Source organism: Rhinichthys klamathensis, unplaced genomic scaffold (assembly GCF_029890125.1).
Source record: "Rhinichthys klamathensis goyatoka isolate OS25496 unplaced genomic scaffold, OSU_Roscu_1.1 h1tg000487l_1, whole genome shotgun sequence".
In the NCBI taxonomy this organism is placed as follows: domain Eukaryota; kingdom Metazoa; phylum Chordata; class Actinopteri; order Cypriniformes; family Leuciscidae; genus Rhinichthys; species Rhinichthys klamathensis.
In genome coordinates this window covers 207411-232426 of record NW_026606974.1, presented here as the reverse complement: position 1 = coordinate 232426, position 25016 = coordinate 207411, and the positions used below count along the sequence as shown (strand labels likewise).

Here is a 25016-nt window from a genome sequence, read left to right as displayed (position 1 = left end):
TGACAAAAAAACATTATCATGGTTTCCACAAAAATATTAAGAATCACAACTGTTTTCAACAGTGATAATAATAATAAATGTTTATTGAGCACCAAATCTGAATATTAGAGTGGTTTCTGAAGGATTACGTGACACTGAATACTGGAGTAATGGCTGTTAAAAATTACATTTTAAAATATATTAAAATAGAAAATTATAAGGGCTGTGGAAAATTCAGCTTTGCCAGAGTGATTTATGCTCCTGCAGCACAGAGAACTGAATGTTTTCTTGGTTTAATATTTATTTAATTTCTCTTCATTTTAAAAGGACAAAACACAAATCAAAGTAATTTATTGTTACTGTAATATACCACCGTTAAGCTCAGGTAATTTGCAAAAGAATCATTGTGTTCCCTTTATGAGAACATAACACCTGAGACAATGAAGACTTGTTGAAACCACAAAGGTTAATGACTATTCGACCAGACACTCAATCATTTTTGAAGGTAGCTAGAAAAAGATGGTCCTTGACTGGGCCTTATTTACTTGGTCAACAAGCACAATTTCAATGCTGGAATAAGAAAGATGAGCACTGCAGTCAGGCATGCTTGCAAACAGAGCACACGCACAATCATTTTTACTGCTGCTCCGTTATAAAATGCACCACATATTGTGCTCTCGCTCTCATTTTATTACTCATACAGCCAACACACACTTCTATGAAAATCAAACAGTGTACCGTAAGCTCAGCATCAACATCGTAATGCACAGCAGCACATCACAGCGACAGCGATGACAACCCACCGGGTGTCTCTCGTGACACATTTCCTTTGGAAATCAATACATTTGACAACATCAAAATCACTGTGTGACAATCTTTTTAATTGAATTTTGATTGCTGTGAAATTCTCGTCCCGTGTCGAGACTAGGAGACGAGCACTATGAAGTAGGCTGGGAAAGCTTATTATTTCTTAGCCAATGTAGGTGAAGCTACTTTAAAACAGAATTTTGCCGAGCTACAAGTATCTCACAATTTAAAGAAGTTCAGCTACAGTTAAGCAACTTGGGAAATTACCCAGCTAAGCTACTAACAAAAATTAACTACGGTAAAAAGTAAATTTTTGCTGGGTTCTTGCACAATCTAAGTTATGATCTCAAAACACTTATCGTAGCACATGATTTGTAAACTAATACATTTCAATGTTTACATCAAACAACCAGCTCCAAATGGCTTTAATGACATAGTAAACTTGCTCTAAAATGGCATAGTTGTTTCAGCAAATGTTTTTTTTGTAGGCCTATTTCACATTTGCTTTTTTAAATATCGGCTAGGTTAAGGGTACGTTTTAATGTAGGCGACACGTTATTTTCAAATGCACTAGAGCATTGACATTTCATTTTGAAACTGACACAATATGTACAACCAAGGTAAAAAAAAAAAAAAAACAGATCAAAGATTCAGGGAAAAATCAAACGCACACTAAGCAAGAAGCAATGCTAAATGTGCAAGAAGCAACGTAATTTTTAAGAAATGCTTTTCCCATGAGCCTGGGTTACAAATTGGACTTTAAACTCGAGCTACAGAATTGTATGAGATAGAGTTTTTTAATAGAGTATGTTTCAGTTTACTCAATGAGACAGCAATATACCATGTTGTCACGCTACAGTGCTACTTGTTGGATAAAGTATCTTGTTATTGGAAAAGCTGAGCTACTGTCAGGCTAATGAAAATATAGTTAAGGTAGTAGTGATTCTACTTTTTATTAGCTACGCCCCAACACTGCTTAGTTTGATTTACTAATAAGCAGCTCTACTGCAAGTGTCCTGATATATTTCAGCTACAGTATTCATTTAGCAGAATTTAGATGCAGAACTGGAACGACTCTATCTTTTGATCTTAGAACTACTAAAAAATTCCAAGTTTCCATTTCCACTACTAAGGGATTACAAAGCATTAACCATGCAACTGCTACAATCCTGGCAAAGCTAGCTTCTAATCGTATTAACATCCTGTGCTTTTACCCTCTACACAGCTTGAACTAGATGATGTTTTACATGTATGATTAAAAGGACGGATATAAATATAGTTAAGAACTATCAAATGTTTGAACTATTAAACCACAGTATATAAAACTGGGTTTAAATATCTAGCCTAAACTTGGCATATGTCAGATTTAGCTCAGACGAGCATCGAAACGCCAATACATATTAAATGCCAATAGATCAGATCAAATTCCACCCTCACACTTCAAGAAATATTCCCATATTAAAGGCATTTTTTTATGTGATTTTTTCATATCCACTCACACTGAGTTGAAATGCAATATTGAAGAGCACTGGAATCCCATGTTCTGATTTAGAAAGTTATGTAAAGTAGTTTCTCACTGAGCTTTTTCCAGGATCCAATCATCAGAGGAAAGATGGGTGGTTAGAGAGCATGGCATGGTGGTGGTGGGGAATTTTTGCAATGCACATGGAGAATAAAAAGTGTATTTCCAGCCTTTGCATCAGCCTGTGGGTTTCCCTGTTTAAGTGTCGGACAAAAACTCTGCATTCAGCGATCAATACAAATGAACTTATATTTAAATTCCGATTAGCTAGTGACTCAACGAGTCATTGTGGGAAGAGAAGAGACCTTGGCTATCCAATAAAGGTGAAGCAGACGGTGTATTTTGCTATGAGGAAACAACCTTATTTGATTCCTCTAAAGCAATTTTAAGCCCTGTGATCAGACTCTCTCTCGGGAGTTCAGACCACATCAGTGTCCTACCAGCTGGACAGAAAAACACAAGTAGCACAATTTGAACTGACCAGAGGAAACAAGGGACAAACTGACCGACGAAAATGCCACCGCTTTGGAAAGGGCAAGAACTGCTAACAGCAACAGTCTCCAATCTGTTGTTGTCCCCCTGCGATTCCATATGGAAATTGCATTACGCCCACATCCTCCTGTAGCCCACCGGCGTGCAGCAGTTGTAAAAGCCAATATTTAATATTTATGTTGTCAAAATGTGTATTATTCCAGATATAAAACAAGGAGATCTACAAAACCTTGAAAAAGCTTTCCCTTTCATCGAGTAGGGTATAAACGGAGGTCGGAGCCAGCTGCAAATGGGTGGGTTAGCAGCAAGTAGGTGGAGCTTTAGCCGCAAGTGGGCTGTACAAACTTCCAGAGGATTTTGATTGGTTTATTTAGTATCACCTGTGTGTTGTAGTAGCTATTGGTTTATGCTCCACGGTTGGTGGCGGTAATGTGTAAGTTTTGTTGCGATCCATTAGAAAACAAAGAAGAAAATGTCAGCGTTCACAATCACATGTCAGCGTGCCGTTGAGATGAAGTAAGCTTGTTGTACAGTTTTTTAGTTTTATAAAAAAGCATTATAAGTTCTGAAAAAGACCATTTCATTATGGCGTTTGTACACTGTTTAGTCTTGATGTATTAAAAAAGAATAAGGGTAAAGTGTATCCAAATAAATTTCTGTAGTTTTTTTAGTAGCACACAAATTACAAAATCTGTAACGTGCATGATTTCTACAATTTGCTCTCCAGATTATGGATTCTGAAGACCATAATAAGGTATTGTGGCAGTGTAATTTTTGTACGTTTTAGGACTGCATTGATTTTCAAATTGTAAATGTCTTAAACGTTTTGTAAATGGATTTGATATTAGAATACAACTCCTAACTTAATTGTACAATGCATGCAATTCTTTTAAAACTTGTTATCATTGTAGTTATGCTTTTTTTCTCTGTAATCCACAATGTAATGTAATGTAATTGAAACATTTGTTTTAATATCATAATTATTTTATAAAATGTATTACTCATATCAATCAGTGAAAAAAAAATGTGAAACGCATGTTATTGTGTTTTAGGTTCACTTATCAGTGAAAGATGAGCAGGACACTCTTGAGGCGTACCAGTGCCTCAAGTGCACACAGTTTCACTGCCTGCTTTGTCCTAAGGACAATATCAAATTTGATGAGAACTTCCAGGCAACAGGCCACCTTCAGTCCCATTTATCTTGGGTGGTAGTACATGGGTGTAAGTTGACCAAAATATTATTGTTATATTCACTATGAATAGGAGATCGTATCCAATCCTAATCAATTGCTGTTACCCATTTAACTTTTTTTTGTGTTTCTTTGCATATTATAGTATGCACTGTATGTTGTTCTGGGACAGAAGTTTGACTTCACTGAAGTAAGTATTTATTTTTTTGTAGCTACATGCATTTTAATATAATTGAAAATTATACTAATTCATTACTTTATGTACACAGCTAAACATGAAGAACATAAGAAAATGGTGGTGTGCCATCTTGCTTGAAAGTTTTTTTTAGAGTAAGTGTGAAAAAATTAGCTGTACTTTTAACACGTGGTGTTTTTAAGAATCCCTTAAAGAAGTGAAGAAATCTTGTTCACTCTGTAAACTGTTTTGGGAAGTCATGGAACGGAATGATTTAGTGACTCGCTCATAACACTACTTTTACTTTCAGTAAAAATATATTCTGCAGACCCTTTGAGTGAAAAGGAGTAGCAAAGTGTTTCAGTGATGATGAAAATCAGCAGGTGTAAACACTACTTGTACTTGCTCTATCAAACTCCTTTAATATCTGTTCTTAATACTATTAGGGGTTGGCAAGATTTTGAAATGTTGTTGTATTCATTGGTGAATACGTTTAAAAAAAAAAATTTTATATTGGACCATTAATTAGATTTTTTTTTTTTTTGTATTTACAAAAGTCTTTACTGTAATTTCATTTGTGATCAATGTAATGCATCCTTGCATTCAATTAATTTTGATATTGTACTTGTTCTATTGCTTACTTTATTTGTTTTTGTTGCATGACAAACAAATTGTGGAAGACATGGGAGAAAGAGAAAACGAGCTGTTGTAGCTGGTATTGTCAGCTTTTTATATTTTGCTGATATTATTTTGTCAAATTAAAAATTAATGGATAATTTTTATCACTTTTTTTAAATTCTAATCCTCTTTCAGAAGAAGAAAAATGCACTGCACTCCCTGAAACCTATGGGAAGAAAAAAACTGAACTTGCATATGAAAGTAAGAACTTTGATATGAAACAAAGTACATATACTATGCTGGGTTTCAAATTATGTAACTATAATATTGGTCAGCTAATTTTAAATTACTTCATTTTAGCAGACCAAACCCCAGTTGTGCCCTCTGTTTTTAGCAAGGTATCCATAATCATTTTAATGATGATTTAAAATGTGTATCATAGAACGATTTTAATCCACTTATATTTTTCTTTAAGGATGAGCTGTTAAAAGACGATGACCCTCCATCATGCTGCATCTTCAAGGTAGTTGAATAATGTTATATAATGTGCTTTTTTAATAAAAAATTAATGGCCTGTGCTAACTGTTGCTATCTTTTCAGTTATCAGGAGCGTTGCTGAAGAACATACTACTTGAAGTTGTTCTTCAATAAGAAGATGCTGCCTACATGCCCCTGTCATTGGCTTGCTCAAGGTTCAGAATCAGGCACACTTCTTATGGCTAGAATGTAAATATTGACATTAAAAAATAAAACGCATAACAAGAACATCATTGATAATGTTAAATGTTATGTTCATTTTTTTCAGCTCAGGTGTTGCATGCCGGAAAAATAAGTCATCTCACTACAAACAGCTCTTCTGGAGGATGTACTCAATCTCCACTTGTTTGGAGTGTGGGTTTGAGTACAAATGCTGCACACCTGGTACGTTTTGTGTAAATTGGTGATGAATAAACTAGTTGTTAGTCTAAAGGAAAACTAAAAATCTAATTTACTTATGTCATCCCTTGGAGTTTAAAAGTTCTGGACACCATTCACTTGCATGGCATGGAGCTACAGAGCTGAGAAATTATTCGTAATGTTTGTAAATGTTCAATGTCAACTATAAACCCTAGTTCTTATTGTGCTTCTTGTGTATCCACCAGGTTATGCTGGGAAGGGAAAGCAAGGCGAGCTCAAGGGCATTTATTCAGAAACCTTCCACCCTGGATTTTGCCGTTTTCACTGCATGCAGATCAGTTCTAATGAGCTGATATAGTGTACTTACAAATAAAAAATAAAAAAAAGACTAAAAATAATAAAATAAAATAAACACTTTTGCAATCAATTCTGAGTGACTTGTACATGATTTTATTCATTGAAAAAAATAGTTTATCCACCCTGAGATTTAAATGTAATATATGTGTAAAACGTTCAGAAGAACATTAGTCTGTATTTAAAAAAATAAAAATGCAGTAAAAATGGATGGTAACCTTTTTTTTTTTTTTTACATTAGCGAAATGTTTTTCATGTATTTACACATTCACTTCACTGAGTCCAATTGCATCACATTTTAATGTTAATTTACTTGATACTGTAGAATATGTAGCTAATATTCAGAAATATGCTTGAAATAAGGCCTACAGCCTGATGAATTTAAAACACCATCACTTTAAGTATGGTAAAAAAGGTGTAAAGACGTGACTTCATCATTGACAGTGAGTGGTATTGGACACACACAATAATAACAAAGCTGTAAGAAATCAGACCATGATGAGGAACGTAATATTTGATCGTTTATTTTCATTACTGTCGCTACTTCCTGCCATACTCATTCACCGCCGTCCTCGGCAATGACAGCTTGGGGATTTCCGCATAAGCTCCTCCCACTTGCGGCGTAAACTCCTCCTACTTGCACATTCGTGAAATCCCTCCTACTTGCGGCATAAGCTCCTCCCACTTGCGGCGTAAGCTCCTCCCACCTGCAGGTCTCCGGGCTGCAGCGACACATACATGCTTTCATCTCAATGGCACTTGCTTGGCTGTCGCAGGAGGACCCCTCAGAAGTATGCGTTCTGATCATGGGACAACAGAATTGCCAATTACCTGAGCCATAAATGCCATGTGACAAATTACTCGAGTGGCTGAAGTAGAATCCAGACAGTCCCAAACACTTCATTAATGACTATTATGAGCTATGATGTAAAAAATTCATTTAAAAAAAAAAATGTAAATATATTTAATAGCTAACATTTAATAGCTAATATCCGCTTTGCGTCGTACGGTTCTTTGCTGTTCTTTTGGCGGTTAAGATTTACGATTATTTTCGTCAGTTACGGCTCGTTAGATCTAGCATGCTGCCCGAATCAGACACAGAGTCAGAGATAAAGTAGTGCGTTAAGATTAAATAAATGTATTTGAATGAATGATTGAATTATAGCATTTATTTGAGTTATTTATCGAGAGAGAGAGAGAGAGAGAGAGAGAGAGAGAGAGAGAGAGAGAGAGAGAGAGAGAGAGAGAGAGAGAGAGAGAGAGAGAGAGAGAGAGATGCATACCTGTGTCTCTGTTCAGCCTCTCTCTCCATTTACAACGACGTTGTGAGTATAAATAGGCTACTCCAAAACAGGATGTTACCCCCTCGTTGCTGAGAAATTTAATGTAGCGATTCAGTAGTGAAGCTATTTTATAACTAAAAGTCGCAGGCCAGCGTTGATAAGTTTCTATGCTCCTGTTTCTGTGTGTGCGGCGCAGCGCGATCTCCTCCACTCTCCGTCTCTCGTGTGCGACTGCGAGTGACGTATCATGTGCATAGGCTTCAATGAAAACAGCGCATAAATACAGAACGGTGATTAAAGTGACCTGGAACTACCTGTGAACTGCATATACAGTAGATATAGCATTTTCCTTCAGGTCAGTCCTATTCGTAATAAAAAATCCGTTTTAATGTCCGCAGCGATAGGCTATCTTGTCATTTTAACAGTTAGGTCCTACGGGGTTTTCCGTACCCTGACACACTAACTTTAATCATTTGTCAGTTGCGTCTTACTTCTCCGTGTTCACAAGTTCCTGACAGACTCACTCATAAAGACAGTCTTTGTCGTCATCTAATGGCGAAATAATGTAACTTCTGTTGCTGTTCATGGTCAGGGTGGGACTATTTTCCAGCGGAAGGAACATGAAAGTTGCATTGATACATATTTGTTGGCTTTAATATTTGTATTGTGTGGTAACCGTTTTATAAAACCAATATGGTACTCAAGGCTATTGCTTTATCGTGAATAAGTCATCATGGCTGAAGAAGGGGTTGCTCCATTTCGAGTTGTGCCTTGTGCCTAACAAATCCCTTCAGCCGTTGTGTGCGTGCGTGCGTGTGTGATTTTTATAAAAAATAAAACACTGAACATTCATTGTTACCTTCAAATTGCTGAGAGTGAACAAAGATTTTTCGAACCAGATAGTTATAGCATTGGGAGCTATGGGGCCATGCTAACCAGCAAAACCTTGACCTCCAGGTGTAAACAGCATGAGTCCTATCAAAAAATAGCTTTGAAAATATAACAGGAGCAGCTTTTACATAATAATATGTAGCCTATGCATATCTAATATCAGTGATGGAGAATCATGAAAGAATGCTACAATCTCTATTGATGCCCCAAATTCTTTATACTGTACAATGATTTTTAATTTTTTTATTTGCCTCTGGCCTCTATAATTGTAACATACAGGCGTAATAATAACCCCAGTGTAATCTTAAAGCCATTATGATAAATACACTGGACTATTTTCTTTAAGCATACGCGCCTATGCCGAGCTTCGCGTGAAGAGCGATATCCGATAACAAGAAGAGCAATTTCCCTGTCAGATGACATGAATGTGAGCAGAATGGGGAAACTCTCTAAATGAGAGATGAGTAGATGGTGGCTCAACATGTTGGCAAATTGCACAGCGGACTGGCTGTGTGACAGACTGTCAGCCCATTGCAAGCAGATCAAACAATCCACAAAACACAGCTAATTTTGCTCCAAGAGGAAAGCAATGCGTCATTCTATCCCCATTTGCCCATTTTCGGCTCCTCTCTCTTAACACTTCCTTTTCAGTTAGATTGGTGAACCCAGCTCTCAAATTGCCCTTATAATAGCACAGGTTTGGTGCAAGCCAATTATCAGACTACAACACGATGGGAAAAGGGTTTATAGACCTGAACTCTGTAGGGATGTTATATTTGTCCTTTTCACCAGCACAATTACTAGGAGACATTTTTAGCTTAGGTGAAAGAGTATGGTGCTGTGAAACGTTTGAGCAGCTGAAATATTCAATATGGACACAAATTAGTATTGCAAGTGTATTTAGGTCATTACGCTTAATTGACCACATGGCGTTGTCGATGCCACGTCATCCGAGTGCTTCACGAGCAACGCTTTGCATCTGTTAATTGCATAAACGCAGCAACGCTCGGCCAGTCGAAGAAAAACGTGTAAAAACACTGCATTTTCAAACAGATCAAAGGTTGTAGGAGTTAAAGATGCACAGAGATGCAGTGACATGCACTGAGTTATGGGAAATCAACATGAGATCCAAACTAGCCACCCAAAGCACTGATGGCCTGACTGGGTGGTCACACAGCATTAAACAGTGCAAATGAGAGTGATGCTCAAGGCTCCAGGCGGATGAGAAGGGATGATGGAGTAGGTCAGAGGGGCTGTTTAAAGCTGTGAAACTGGGGTAGGAGCAGGGGTTAAAGAGGAGATATCCCATACTGAAGCGGTCATTTGGAAATGGCTAAGACTTATGGAAGTAATCAAACCAAGAGCAGCAGAGAAGAGTAGGTATAGCTTGAGTGCTGAGGTGAGAGGCACAGTGTGAGAAAGCTGGTAAAGGTAATGATTTAGAAAGATAATTGCAACCGACAGAAATTATACTGGAAGTTACAGAAGAGCAGGTTTGGCCTGTTTAAAAGTAAAGCATGCAAAATCAGTTTAATAGGCAGGGACATCTATAGGTAAAGAAAGAAATCAATACTTTTATTCAGCATGCCATGGACACAATCAATAAAAATCAATAATTTTGATAAATACATTTATAGTGTTACAAAAATTATATTTCAAATAAATAGTGTTCAAATTTCTATTCATCAAAGAGTTCTAAAAATGCATCATGGTTTCCATCATTGATAATAATAAACAATGTTTCTTGAGCACCAAATTAGAATATTAGAATGATTTCTGAAGGATCAGGTGACATTGAAGACTGGATTTTATATTAAAAAAGAAAAGAGTTATTTTAAATTGTAATACTATTTCAAAATATAACTGTTTTTACTGTTTAAATGTAGCCTTAGTGCTGGACATAACTTTATTTTTAATCTTACTGATCCTATACTTTTGAACAGTAACATATAATCATGCTGTAAGCAGATGTATCAGATGTGATACTTTTGCCCAATTCAGGAACATCTGCCCCCTAGTGTTCGGGAGCATTTCTGTTATGTTCTGAACTTTTCTTTGTTTTGTAAACTTCATTGTGCATAAAATATTTGTTTGGCTGGCCAATGACAGATAATGGAGTGAGCAGGAAATCTGCCATTATTTTTCAAATTCTGTTTCTTGATGCTAGTGACAGAAACGACACACTTCACCTTTCACCTTAATGAACAGTTGCAGAAAAGGTTGTACACAAATAATTTAACTTTTTTCACAAATAATTACAAGTAATCGACAAGTACCACATTGAATTTTGGCATTTATAAGTAGAAAGACTAAAAAAGTATTTTCTTGTAAAAATGTACAAATCTGCGCTTTATTTACAACTTTGAAAAATCATTTTTACAGTGCAGAATAGTAGTTCTCAACCAGGGGGCCAAACGTCCAAGGGGGGCTCAGCATGACTTAAACATTGGACAATGACAGGCCTTGAAATAAAAATAAAAAGGTTAAGAACCACTGGAAAGTTCTAGAGATTATATTTGTACAGAATCTAGTATACCCTCACGAGTCCTGAGTAGTAAACACGCATACATAGGATTATTACAATATTCTACAATGTAAGTGGGTTGAGCTGGTGATTGCTTTTGCGAGATTAACATGAAATGCATTTCATTTTTTCTAGCGTCATCTAACTCAACACTGAAGTAAAGCTTTATTCTTGCCTCACACTCTAATCAAATAAAATGTGCAACCATAAGTTTGGTGTTATTTGAAAATCATGTGTGAAAAAATGCTTTTACTGTGTAGAAGCTGAGAAGGAAAAAGAAGGCCATTTTGGATCTTTCTTAAAACTATACTAATCAATCTTTGCAAGAAATCATCAAATTATTCATCGATCCATTTATTAAATACAGTCCAATTCTAGCAAAAAGAAGGATGGAATCTGATTGGTTGCTGGGAGTGTTTGAGTGGCAGTCCTAAATCGAATCCAGTGTTAAGCGCTGGTTGTTCCTTGAATATGTTGAGGAACCCTGTTTGACACAAGTTACAGGAAGCTTAAACTTGCCAATAAGTACATTAAAGCAGATGCAGCTAGGGACCGAGTCTGAGTCTGAATCATGTTACCACACGGTCGCATCAAAGTAAACAACACAACAGACTTTTCCTCCTCTCTCGTACCCTAAAGGGAAGGGTTTATCCTCTTTTCATGGTGCATTAAGTCCAAATGGAGGTTGTCCCAAGAGCAACATTACATGGCAAAAAGAAAATGCAGAATCTCTAGCAAGAGCCTGAGATCAGTGTTTTAGCCCTGCACTTCCCTGGCTGGGATCCGGGCCTTGAAGCTGATGCAGTATTGCCTATTGGAACGAAGCCCTATTATCCAGCAACAGCGTCTAGAAGTAACGTCCCACTGACTTCCATTTTCTCAGCATGAATGTACAGTGGTTTCACTGCCTTCTCTACTATAGAAACACATAGGACATCGCTGCAGAAAACAACTACACTTTTAAACAACTCCATTCTCTGTTTTTGTTGTTGCTACATCCTGATTTTCATTTCCTGTTTGCTTCAGACAAACACACCTGATTTAATACCGGAAAGACACAATCACATCCTCATAACTAAATTGCGTTTTATTCGGCCTGCTCTAGACACAGTTACCTTGCAGCTGCTATTGTTTCCAATCATTAAAATGGCATTATGCGTGTGTGTGTGTGTGTGTTGTCATTTTGTTACCTTTATTGACCTAAGCGGAGGTCTCAAAAATAATGAGGCGAGGATCTACAGTGGCATAAGAGGCGAATTGACTTTTTACAGAGAACAAAGGCAGATGCCTCATTTCAGGGTCAGGAAAAATCTGAGGAATTAGTGAGACCAAACAACAATATCCACATTTAGAGCGGGCTTTTTCCAAAGAGGATTTAAAGATTAACTTTTTAAGATTTACAAGACTTATGCTTAGAACAGAGTAATTGAATAAGGTATTTGCATAAGTATAGCTGCACAATTCATAACTTGTGTAATTTAACAATCAAACATCAATGTCAACCATGTGATACCATCAGAACACTAGGAAGCCTGTTTACACCTTAAAGAAATAAAATTAAAATAAAACTACTTTATATCACACATTTGAGACTTCTTCCTAATTAGATTTTAATTTCTTAATTCTGACTATTTCTTATAATTGCAACTATATCTCACAATTGAGACTTTATGCTACAGAATTTTTGTTTTTATTCTCACAATTCTTTATTCCTGACAATTACATTTTTATATCTCACAATTGTGCCCATTTGTCCCCCTTTTTTCATGGTTTTGTCTTTATATCTCACAATTGATACTTTATAACAGTTGCATTTTTTTTTTCTTGCAATTCTTTATTTCTAATAATTTGGAGTTCATATTTCACAACGTGGCTATTTAAAATCATAGGACAATTACTTGTTTTACAGTGTGGCAAAAACAGACTTCCACCACAGACTCAGGAAAAAGGCAAAACCATTCTATGCAAATGAGAAGACAGCTTTTTTTTTTTTTTTTTTTACAAGCACAATGAAAAGTGCACCAGTTTAATTAGGGAAGTGTGTGTGCGAGAGAGAGAGAGAGAGAGAGAGAGAGAGAGAGAGAGAGAGAGAGAGAGAGAGAGAGAGAGAGAGAGAGAGAGAGAGAGAGAGAGAGAGAGAGAGAGAGAGAGAGAGAGAGAGAGAGAGAGAGAGAGAGAGAGAGAGAAGGATGGTGAAAGATAGAAAGTGACAAAGCTTGTCATGAGAAAGCAATGAAACCAAAAGTGTACGAAAATAAAAATATGTTCTCTGCAGTACAGACGGACTGCCAACCGGCTACATGCAAATGACTGTGATTCACAATTCGAGGATGACAGTAAACAAGCATATGAGAGCACTGCATTTCACACATCCAGCCTCACTACTGCCACCTACAGGGGAGTGACTGCGTAAGGACTGTAAGAAACACCTCAAACTTAACTTGTGGGTTTTCGAAGCAGATCAGAGCAGAAAGCTATTGAAGGAGACCAGGTGGGAAGAAAGAGAGAAAGATACAGACAGAGAGAGAAAAGAGAGAAAGCTACAGAATGAGAGAGAAGAGTCAAAGGAGGAGGCCCAAGGCTCCCTGTGAAAGAGCACGCAATGATCAGAGGCACAAGTTCTCAAAGGAGACTCGCTCCCTTTAGAGTGATTCTTGAAAGGTGGCTACATGGTATTACAGCATGCTTGTTTACAGCTTGTTTTCCTCCGCACACGTTCTAGGAGTTTTATAAATCTTACAAACATCTTTCCTAGAGTAACAGCATTTGTTAGTCAGGAACCACCCATACTTTTGTGTTGTTTTTGAGTTCTGACAACATTATTACAATACAAGCGTCACATTTGCATGGGGATATTATGGACGATCGAGTAGCGGTTATTGAGGCGAAACACTCTTTTCAAGCGCATATATTGTAATTGCAACACTGTAACAAACCATAACGCCCGCAGCAAGTCTTGATTGACGTGTTCAGCGTAGCGCTGCATTGCAATCGACTGGGAGCCTGTGTACTAAACACTCTGGAAATCACTCAATGTCTTAGTGTCATGAATTCAATGAGACAATAGAGGAAAAACTGGTCCCTTACGTTCTCAAAATTTCATGACAGTGGGTAGATCCTCCTTCTGAAACTTCAAAAGTAATGTGTAAGATTGAAACAAATGAGAGCACACAAAGACGGATGCATTCAAGCAAACTTTCTCTTGTGTTCTGGTAACATAACTCCCCATTAGCCCTCATTTTCTGTGTGGGATCTGAGAGACTTAATCTAAAAAAAAAACCTTAAAAAAAAATAATAATAATTGTTTTTGTTTTCTTTTGCTAAACATGAGAACTGATCAAATACATCCCACGTCCTAAATCAAATAAGCTGGTTAGGTTAAACAAACATGAAATGCATGAATTTTCTTATTTTGATGTTCTAAGTGGTAAGTGAAGCAAATTTATTATATACTATAATGTCAAAAGTTTGTGTTCAGTAAGATTTTTTTTTTACAGAAATTAATGTTTATTCAGCAAGGATCAGAAGTGACAGTAAAAACCTTTATAAATGTTACAAAATATTTTCTTTCTATTAATCAGAAAATCCTAAACAAAAACATGTATCAAGCTTTCCACAAAAACATAAGGCAGCACAACTGTTTTCAACATTATTCATTATAAGAAATTGACCATCAAATCAGCATATTAGAATGTTTTTATGAAGATTCACGTGATACTGAAGACTGGAGTAACGGCTGCTATTATATGTCTGCGTGTGTGTGTGTGTGTGTGTGTGTGTGTGTGTGTGTGTGTGTGTGTGTGTGTGTGTGTGTGTGTGTGTGTGTGTGTGTGTGTGTGTGTGTGTGTGTGTGTGTGTGTGTGTGTGTGTGTGTGTGTGTGTGTGTGTGTGTGTGTGTGTGTGATCGTAAAGATTATTATAAATATTTCATACTAGTTCTTCCAGATAAAACATGGTTGTTGATGGTAAATGCTATTTTCTTTACTTTTGACTGATTGTTGTGATTATTGTGTATGATGCACATGACATTACATCACATGATAATTTCTGGGATAATGCACAATTATCAGTTCAAAAATATGTGAAGGAACCTGAAGAGGTGCCAGTGAACCATTTCCCAGAATTAAACTAAAAGTCCAAATGATCTTTGCATGGTTTCTTGAAAGATTAGTGATTTAGAAGCATAAAAGATCAAGAGTTCCCTAATGGTTCTGGGAAAAATTCCAAAGTAAGAAATGCAAATGTTGCAAGCAGCACCCCTAGAGGACAACCTTTATTTTTTTGTCACACCTTTGCTGGCCTTTCATCAACTGAAAGAAACAAATGTGTTCATGTGAGCTTAATTACACAAGCTATTTTTAATAACCCATGCCCTTACATAAAATAATGAAACTTCTTTAGGAATAAAAGGGGCATTTCTGGCCATGCATAAACGTATGAGCAATATCAGCCATTCTGACATCTTAAAGGTATCATCGGATGCCCATTTTCCACAAGTTGGTATGATTCTCTTTGGGGTCTTCATGTAAAGTTTGTAACATGCTTTGGTTAAAATTCCTCAATGGTTATGTAAAACAACACCCTTTTACCTCAAAAACAGCTCTGTTCACAGCGACCCGTTTCGGTGCATGTCTCTTTAAATGATAATGAGCAACTGCTCACCCCACCCCTCTTTTCCATGGGGGGTGTCAACACAAGACACATAAAGTGCTGCCTTGGTGGACAGTATAAAAATGGCTGAGCTGAGGGCGGAAATATGCTAATACGGGACAGTCCGTCAGTGGTCGTGGGCGGAGCATGAGCAATATGACATCATAAATTGCTCAGAAAATTCAAACGGCTTGATTATTGTGTTTAGGCTTTTTGAGGATTATTTGTGAATGGATCTTTTTTCATTGTATGGTGGTTGTGTCCACACACTGCAAAGTCAAAGACGCATTTAAATGCAAACACCATATAAAAGTTAATTTTGCATCCAATGACCCCTTTAAGGAGACACCAATTATAGAAATTATGCTTCCGACTCAGAACTCAGGATGTTGCACAATGCGCCAGTTAATTGAGAACATTTCCGCTATATAAGAAATGCTTCTGCTAATGCCACAATAATAACCCCAGCCTAAAACTAATCACCTAATCATCTTTGGAAAAGCCTTCTATATCTAGCGTTTCAACTTTTCATTATCTATTACAACACCTGAGCAGGCACAATACAGCCATCCAATCAAAACAAACACATCTTACAAGCATCGCTCCTCATTACCTCAACTTTATACTGCAGGACTACAAAGAAGGGGAGAGAGAGAGAGAGAGAGAGAGAGAGAGAGAGAGAGAGAGAGAGAGAGAGAGAGAGAGAGAGAGAGAGAGAGAGAGAGAGAGAGAGAGAGAGAGAGAGATTAAGAAACACTATGAAGGATAGACTTCAGGCTAGCATATCTCATTATCACCATGTTCTTGGGATGGAGGCCACAGCAGTTCGGTCCAGAAATAGATCAACAAAATGGCACAACCCATCTGTCCCACCTACAATGCAATGCTCAGGATTATATTCTACAATTTCCTCCGGCATTAGAGTTTAACATGTAACTACCCATGACGGTGCAGAGGAAGGGGATAATGATTTGATTCCCTCACCAGCTTTGATATTGTTCCCCACCTCCATCTATTCTCTTCAGTTGCGTAATAAAAGTCAAACATGCACCCTACATTACAAGGAAGCTTCAGCCAGACTGAAAACACACACACACTGTCAGTGGAGAGTATTGTGATATCCCCTAAGAGCCCCAGACGTGCTCTCAATATGTCAAATCTTCCTGAGAATGAGGGCGATCCATACCATTAAAACTGTCACAGACAAAATCTAGTCCAAGCTCAACATCTATTGTGAACATAGACAGGGGTGAGTAGACTTCATCCGAATGAAATGGGTACTGCGAGATTCATACTGTGCGTCTAACCAATTAGACATCTGAAATATGCAGCTAAGAAAAAAAAATTAATAATACATCACATGTCTCTTTAAAGGGATCACTATATGGCTGAAACACAAAATAAGGAATGTAAATATCTCACAAAAAGCATTCTTAGATGAGCAAAGAGCAACCTAGCACAGGGGTCTACAACAGGGGGTCTGCTGTTGGTGAGGCAGGGGGTCTGCCAATTATCGTTTGATCTCAAAATAACTTGAAGTAAAATAAATGTTTAATTTTAGAGCTCAAACAATAATTGGTATACAATTTATAAATTTATTTATGTGCAACATTTAACAATATGTGTGACAATGGGTCTCTAAGGGACCTGAAAAAGTGTAATACTCTTGAAGAATTTCAAGTTTAGGACGAGCATCACAGCCATTAGGTGGCGATAGAGTAACCTTGATCATAATTTGATAATAAAGGGTTAGTTCACCCAAAAATTTAAATTCTGTCATAATTTGATCACCCTCAAGTTGTTCAAAACCTGTATGAGTTTCTTTCTTCTGCTGAACACAAAGGAAAACATTTTTAAGAATGTTTGTAACCAAACAGTTGCGGGGCACCAAGCCGCACCATTGACTTCCATAGTATTTTTTGCCATACTATGGAAGTCAATGGTTCTCTACAACGGTTTGGTTCCTGACATTCCTCAAATATCATATTTTGTGTTCAGCAGAAGAAAGAAATTCATACAGGTTTGGAACAACTTCCGGGTTCAGTAAATGATGACTGAATTTTCATTTTGGGGTGAACTATCCCTTTAATGACTAGTGGCCAAAGCAAACCAAACCAAACGTTTCTACTAGTGTTGTGATAATTAGGTACCTAATCACCAGTCTCTAGGCTGGAACCAATTTCGAAGCTGGACTATGCCGTCTCCTGGCACTTCTTGGTCGGCACTAAAGGGCGCATTTGGAGATGCACCCGCATACTGCTGGACACTCTGGGCTCTCCACACACATAAATCACTGTGACTCTCTCAATGGGCTCCTAAAGGAGCGGCAGCATTGCGATGCAGCGCACGGCGCGAGAGATACTTCTCTTGGTGTGCACATCATTAGAAAGGCTCCTCTGCAATCAAGGAAAGCGCGTGTGATAAAATGCCTTCATCAGTCGTCTCGCCGAAAAGAAACGACGTCACATTTTCACTTGAGGTATTGCAGAGGACCGATTAGGAGGGACTTACTAAAGACAAGCGAAACTGTCTATAGGTACTTAGTCCCTCTGAAACACGCAAAAGCATTGTACGGTGGTAAACAGGAGGCGTAAACGTAGGCTATATTAATTTGTTTATGTATGCTTTTAATCGTATTTATTGTTTCATGTTAAGGTACACCGCTGTGCAAACAACCGTACGTGGCGAAAAGCATTTCTGGATTGAGATGAAATATCTTGAATGTCTTGTAGACCACCTGTTTGCTTTGGTAGATTGCTTATGCACCACTCGTTTCCCCCCCCCCCCCCCCCCCCATTAAATTATTACAACTTGCATCCATCAAATGAGTAAAATACGAACAGTTAAAAAGAAAAAAAGAAAAGAAAAAAAAGTAGGCTACTGTAAAACTGGCAACTGTATTTGGCAGATAAATAGTAGGATACTAATACTAGATAAATAAATGAAAAATACAGGTATGTTACACGCATTACGAGATGACTTTTAGTAGCCTATTTAGTTTACATGTTTTAACTGTATACTGTATATCATTAAATTGTATGTGTGTGGCCACAAGTGGTACAATGGAAGGTCACATGATGACTAGATAACATGGTCACATGATATCTTAAAGATAAAACAAACCAACTGGCCTATCCAACTATGACCAATAAATACAAAGCACATTGCAAATGACACTAAAACAAAGACGTACAATTAATAGAATACAATAAGAAACTAACTTTTATAAATACAATTCAAACAACCATCAAAAAAGAAAAACTACGTATGGCCTTGATCACTACAAAATTATAGCCTATTGTTTAGTGTATTTTGCAGTGCATTATATAATTTATACAACTCGCCCATTTACAGTAGAATCATATGTAAATTGATCATTATGGGTATTATTCATTACATGGATAACGCGTGATTTATTTATCCAACTTTCAGGCATGCACCACGCCATCTCGCCAACACACGCGCTACAATATTTATTTGTTTAGTGCATCAAGCTTTAATTTAATTAAACACGCGCATGCTCCCACGTCAAATTCCCTACTGCCAAATCCCCAGAACCCTGGCTTCCACCTCCACACAGTGGCCCCTCGGAGGAACCCTTTTTTACAGCTCTGATTTAAGACCTCTCTTGGACCCTATCCGATCTCGCGCAGTGCCAATCCTCGTACCCATCGCCAAACATGCACGCGCACATGCGCGTTCGCCCAATTCCAAAGAGTATCCTATTACCACTCGATCTTTGCAAATACAAGTTTTTTTTAACGATGTCATAATGATGCGTGCATACATTGCGGCGTCGCGAGGAATAATTTCCAGTCAAACCACCTGTTCTCACCCACCGTATAGACTACATAATGGACGCATTGATGAGGACAGATGGAGATGTTCATCTATCTAACCTGATATTGCACCCACAACCCTTTTCAACGTTACTCTGGCCTCAGTATCTCAACGAATTGCACGACAATGCATAGCTTTTCTCAACGTGGCTTGAGGAATTACAAGTCATTGATGGTGTATCAGAGATCTGAACTTACCAATGTGAATAATTGAATCGGGAAGCACGGGTTCCCACTCCAGACTCCAAAATGTGATCAGAAACAATACTGCCGGAAAAACTTTCATCTCTCCTGTCAAAATCTATCCTCTATAGGTTCAGAAAGATGTCGAAGCGACGGTAGTTTTAAATCCTGTGCAGAAAGGCAGCTTGTCCTCCTTTCAAACTGTCAGCCGATGCTTTTTTTCTGTTGAAGGCGAATTCTTCAGTAACCCGGTTTGGAGAGCACCCATCAAAACATCCTGATGCTCAAGATCTCCAAGCAAATCCGAATCAATATCAGGCGAAGTTTAAATGTGCTTCCTTAACTGTTGGGGTTTCTATTCTCCCGTCTAAGCGAATAAATCGGGGTTCCGTGCGCTAAACACGACGCATCTCACAGTATCACTCACCCACCGCACGACTGAACAGAACTTCCTTTTGCGCTGATGCAGAAAAGCGCCACAATCACAAGCACGAATACATTTGAAGATTTGTTTGCACTGAGCCCTTATTCCGATGCAGTACTGCGGAGACTTTTCTGCGACAGAGACCGAACGGCTCTACATGCGGTTTCTCGAGCTGTGATGAGTGGGAGGAGGCCCTCAGGATACATGCGACTACACGGGCAGCAGCATCAGTACCCGGCGCTGTCCAGAACTGAATTAACAGAGGAAAGAGAGAGGAGGAGGAGGAGGAGGAGGGGGGAGAGAGAGAGAGAGAGAGAGAGAGAGAGAGAGATCCACAGTGGGGTGGGTGGAGGTAGTTTAAGATAATGGAGAGAGGACTCATTTGTGAGACTGTGGCTCCTCCCCTGTCCAGCAACTGCCAATCATCTAGTCTGCAACTACAGATTTTCTAAAAACAAAATTTTACCGTTAGTGATAATGATCGGTTAGTTGTGTCTGAAAGATGACAAATAGTAGTAAGAACATGCAATGTTTTTTAATAGTTTTGATTCGATTTCTATCATCAGTCCTAATGCAAGCCCCCTTAAAAATCTGTGATTATGCAACAGGACTCCTGACAAAAAAAAGAAAAAACGAATATGCAGCTATTGGCTCCTAAAATGAAACTGAGAGAAGATTTAGTAGGCTATACAAAAAATGACAATTTAACTTTTTGTACAAATTAATAGTGATACTACTGATTGTGATACTACTAATGTGTGGTATAAATGTCACTTAATTAAAATAAAATACACATTTGTGGGGTTGTTTTATGGTTTCAACATGTCACCTAAACAAAGTTACAACCTTGAAGAATACATATCACAATAACAGTTCCTGCTCATTTTGAATCAGACATACTGTAACTGAAAAAGGATTTGTGGTTCATTGAATGATTCATTTACTGAGGCTGATTTGGGAATCTTTTGTTTTTGACTAATTCTTTCAAGAATCAGACATCAATGCTTGCGCTGTTTTCATTGCTGCGTGAAAGCATGGCGCACACCCTAACGAAATTACATTGGTGAAACTCCACATGAACAAATAATGCTTTCCTAACTAGATTGTAAAGCATTTTTACTCTTGCCCTACGTGATCATTTTCACGTGTATTGAAAACAGCGTTTGAAGTACACTAAAGTTACACTATGAAAACCCTACCCTACTGCCACAAAAAAAAACATTTGTTACATTCAAAAAAAGAAAATCTCAGTCAATCAAGATTCAAATTTACAATCTGTCACTCTTAAAGCAATAAGAATTGGATGCATGGATACAGGGTTGAGCCCCCCAAAGGCTGAAAACCTAGAATCACTACTGATGACAGCCACAAACTGGATTTGCACTGCTCATTGAGCACAGAGGTATAAAGACTACCCTCCATATCCATCAAACCTGCTCCGTTGAGATAATTTGTGTCTGCTTAATAGCACTGGGCTGTCTCCACTTTGCAAGATAAAACAGTTCAGATAAAAGTAGTTCAGAGTTCAATTTGTACTAGTAGTCACCACATTAAATCCTCTTATTTATTTATTTATCCGTGACCTTCAGGTGACGTGCCGACTGTTCTATACCTCAAAGAGACTTCCTTGAGCTTTCAGTCCTTAAGAGACAAATGTAAAGACAGGCAAACAACACTATCTAATACAAAGTCAACATCCTAAAAGATTGTTTTATCAAGTGACATTCAACATTTTGTCAGACTGTCACAACTTTCAACCCATAAAATGACGACTTTGTGTAGTTTGACTCCAATGACCCGTTTATCCATTCAATGAGACTGTTGATTTTGGTGTGACCCAGGGAACCCAGAGGATTATGGGAGACATGAACACATAGCTGTTGTCTGTACACTTCAAAATCCAGAGTGAGAGCAATGGCTCATTAAACACGGAGATTGGATCAGGCGTGTGACAAAAGGGGAGGAGCAGAATATCAATGTACCCCAGTAGAACAGTACAGAGGTCAATCATAGCAAGACTTCAGTCTCAAACTGCACAACAGATACAAGCAGTCAGCCACTTGATATGCCATTTACTTAATTCATACTAAGGCACCACAGCTTTCCATTAGAGAAGCATAATGGCATGAAGGATTGTTGATGGGTGTCGATTCACCTTTGACTCACCAACCTGTCTTCTTTTAGCCCCAGACATAAATATTGATAAGCCACTTAATAGATGCCACGTAAACTGCATGGGAATGAAAGAGGTCCTGCGAAGGCTACATTGTCAACCCTACATTGAACAGGTGCAGCATTCTGTCAAATCTTTCTTCAGCAACAACAAAATGTCTTATTGTATGCAAAAATAAACAAATAAATACCCAGAGTAACTCATTTCCATTCTTTTAGACTTTCCACCTGGGCTCATTTCTAAAACAGAGCTCTTGCAGCCACACCAACACAGTGTTTTCTGGAAATGAATTATGCATCGGAAAGCAAACAGAACGAGCACGAGGTTATCTGTGTGCAATGTCACGGCCTAAGTTTGACTGAGCAAAGTTCGGGTTGAGAGTCAGATGTGGGGCACTTCAGAAGATGTTGTGTAGCTTGTTTTGGCATCGGTGGCTGTCCTGATATCCTCACCAAAATATTTATAGGTCTCCCGGCATCAGAGGATTCATTTTTAGATTTGTGCATAAGAGAAGAGACCCAAAGTTTCCAAAGTTTCATTAATAATAAAACACCTTTTAACTCGAAAATATCGCAAAGCTCCAGGGAACTTCCGAAACCGATTCAAACAACAGCCTGAGCGAATAAGGTGGGAACGCTGCAAATTGCAAAGCTAATTAAACATGACAGTTCCTTTAAACACTAGCTTTATGGTAACGGCTAGTCAGTAGATTTACTTTGCCATTCATAATAAGTGCAACAAACTTTAATATTTGAAGTGAAACCCAGAGCTGGCTAGCATTCACTATGAATACTAATTTAGAAACAGATTATTGTAACATTAAGTCGAGAACTTCAAGTTTGATAGACTGCATAAAAATCAGTTTCAAAAGCCACCGTGTCAGAATGAAAAGAGAGCACTTCAACTTCTATATGTTACAGTCCGTGCATTATTTATAGCTCCACCTGTGTGTGAAACCCTGCGAGCCGTCAGGCCGCCTAATAGCTGATCACTGGCTCAAATAAAGGCCAAGAAATAAAACACAATTGCAACTTTATATTCTGCACACTTGGCTGAAATTCGTTCCCATTACTAAATAGCATTAACTGCTCATAAATGGAGCGAAATAGCTTTGTGATTTGTGGCTGTTATGTGTAATTTGCTGCCTGGGCATTAAAGTTGGTGGATAAATTTTTAGCTAGTCGCTCCCTCCAGAAAATGGGATTTCATTGACAAAACCTGCAAGCTAGAGCCTGGTCTTTGCTGGACTACGATGACTAGTGTTTCGAAAGACATCATAAAGTAAGCTGTGCTCTATAAATAAGAGCCTATTCACTCTCAGTGGTAAAGGAGCTGTGTGCTGGACATGGGGAGGGCTGCTGAAAGAGAGTGCTGCGGATCTGCTGCACAAGACTGAGGGAGCTGTTCTTTTTATGATGGTGCTGAACTCCAGGAAGTCATTTTAGAGATGGTATAGCCTGTTAAAAGTCAATGCTTTGGTCAAGACCTGCATCTGCTGAATCATATATCCATTTTTACGTGATGCCTGACACTAAACTGTGTAGCTGACTAACTATTGTTGTCTTTTGTGCAGAGAAAACTCAAACACAAAGCAGTACCTTTTGACAAACAGCAGAGGGCTCCCTTCTATTTGAGCAGCCTGACACTTCACTTGAATAAAAGGCTTTGAAGTGAAGATTTGCAGAGGGAAAGGAAAGGATGCGATGCTTAGATTTGCTGATTTGAAAAAAAAATATGACTGCTCTAAACATAAAAGCATGCCGTCTAAACATATATGATTTCCTGGTAATTGACTTGCCCCATGGGAGGAGAAGTAACATTTTAGATAATAATGACATTACTAAAATATTGACAGGTTTGCTCGTACAGGGACTCAGCATGTCCATAAAGGGACGGCGTTGCAGTGCTCGGTTTTGTGCTGCGCTTGGGTCAATACGTAGGTGGAGAGGACTGAATAAAGATGAGTTTCGGGTTATTTACAGTTGCCGCACCAGGACTCAGACACGCTTTAGATCAATCACTCTCTGTCCTCAGAGAACGAGAGAGAAAGACCCCAATCACACAATGTCACGGCAGCTTCGGTGTCCGTCTATTGTCCCCCCAACCCACACGCACAGACGCACATCCCCAGGTCAAAAAAAAAAGAAAAAAGAATCTGTGCAAGCCAATGATAAGTTATGGCCTGTGACACAAAAGAAAAGACTTTTGTTTCACTGGAAACAACAGCATTGGTTTAGTTTCCTCAAGCACATGATCAATCTAATCTCTTATTTTTACCCTTCCCGTCATATATTAAACAAAATGTCTCCAGTCAAAAAGTTGGCTTGCATTTTTCAAGGGCACCAAGAAGTGTGTTTAAGTGCTGAGCTAGGACACAACGCAGCCCCTTTGTGACAGACTCGTTTCCCCCATGGGGTTCGCCAACCGCCAGGCCAAAGGGGGCCAACAGACGCAATCCACCTCCTTGGCACTGCCCTTCAATGGAGTTTGTGTCGTATGATTAATGGAACACCTTGCTGATCGACTCCGGTCCTTGCGCAAGCTGCCTGGAGTTAGGCTCCGACTCAGAGCGGGAGAACCAACTAATCTCGCACGCATGTTGTGGAAGCCTGGGATAATGAAGCTGGCGAGACTCAAATCCAAAAAGAAAAGTACACCACCAAACTAGCAACAAGCAAAAGATGCCAATTTATTGTAATGTCGAAGATGCGGGAAGGAAAGTCACAATGTCCAATTTCCATTTCACCCATGAGAATAATTGACTATTCCGCCTCCGAGTGTATAACTCCATCAATCCCCTCGTGATCTTGGATCTGAGGCAGGCATTTTCGCTGAGCTGTTTTCTCCGAATTTGTTCGTGAATTGTGTCTTGCCACTGTGTCTCTCACAGTCAAAACGCTCCACCCTCCCCATCAGCAGGGTGACAGAGTGCTTGGAGAAATTGGGTCACTCATTCACGTATCCCGAAATGGCAGCATTTTTTGAGGATAAAGACGCAAATACCATGATAATTTA

At 38.4% G+C, this 25016-nt stretch overlaps 1 protein-coding gene and 1 long non-coding RNA gene across 5 annotated transcripts in view; one reads left to right on the top strand and one right to left on the bottom strand.

The window, feature by feature from the left end:
• The window catches only part of grid2 (glutamate receptor, ionotropic, delta 2), a 493389-nt gene extending 473253 nt beyond the window's left edge, over positions 1-20136 (bottom strand). For 2 of the 4 annotated variants that reach the window (XR_008804120.1, XR_008804121.1), the window contains exon 1: positions 19420-20135. Coding sequence is in view for 2 of the 4 variants with exons in the window: in XM_056237495.1 (XP_056093470.1) it covers positions 19420-19507 (88 nt within the window). In the remaining 2 variants the exon portion in view is untranslated. Of the gene's footprint in view, positions 1-19419 lie in introns of all 4 variants that reach the window. The other 2 variants (XM_056237495.1, XM_056237494.1) reach the window with 2 other exon arrangements.
• On the top strand, positions 3953-5296 carry LOC130072407 (uncharacterized). Its single transcript, XR_008804122.1, has 3 exons — positions 3953-4021; positions 5144-5181; positions 5259-5296. It is a non-coding gene; the product is annotated as an uncharacterized LOC130072407 (long non-coding RNA).
• Positions 20137-25016: the final 4880 nt, after the last annotated feature.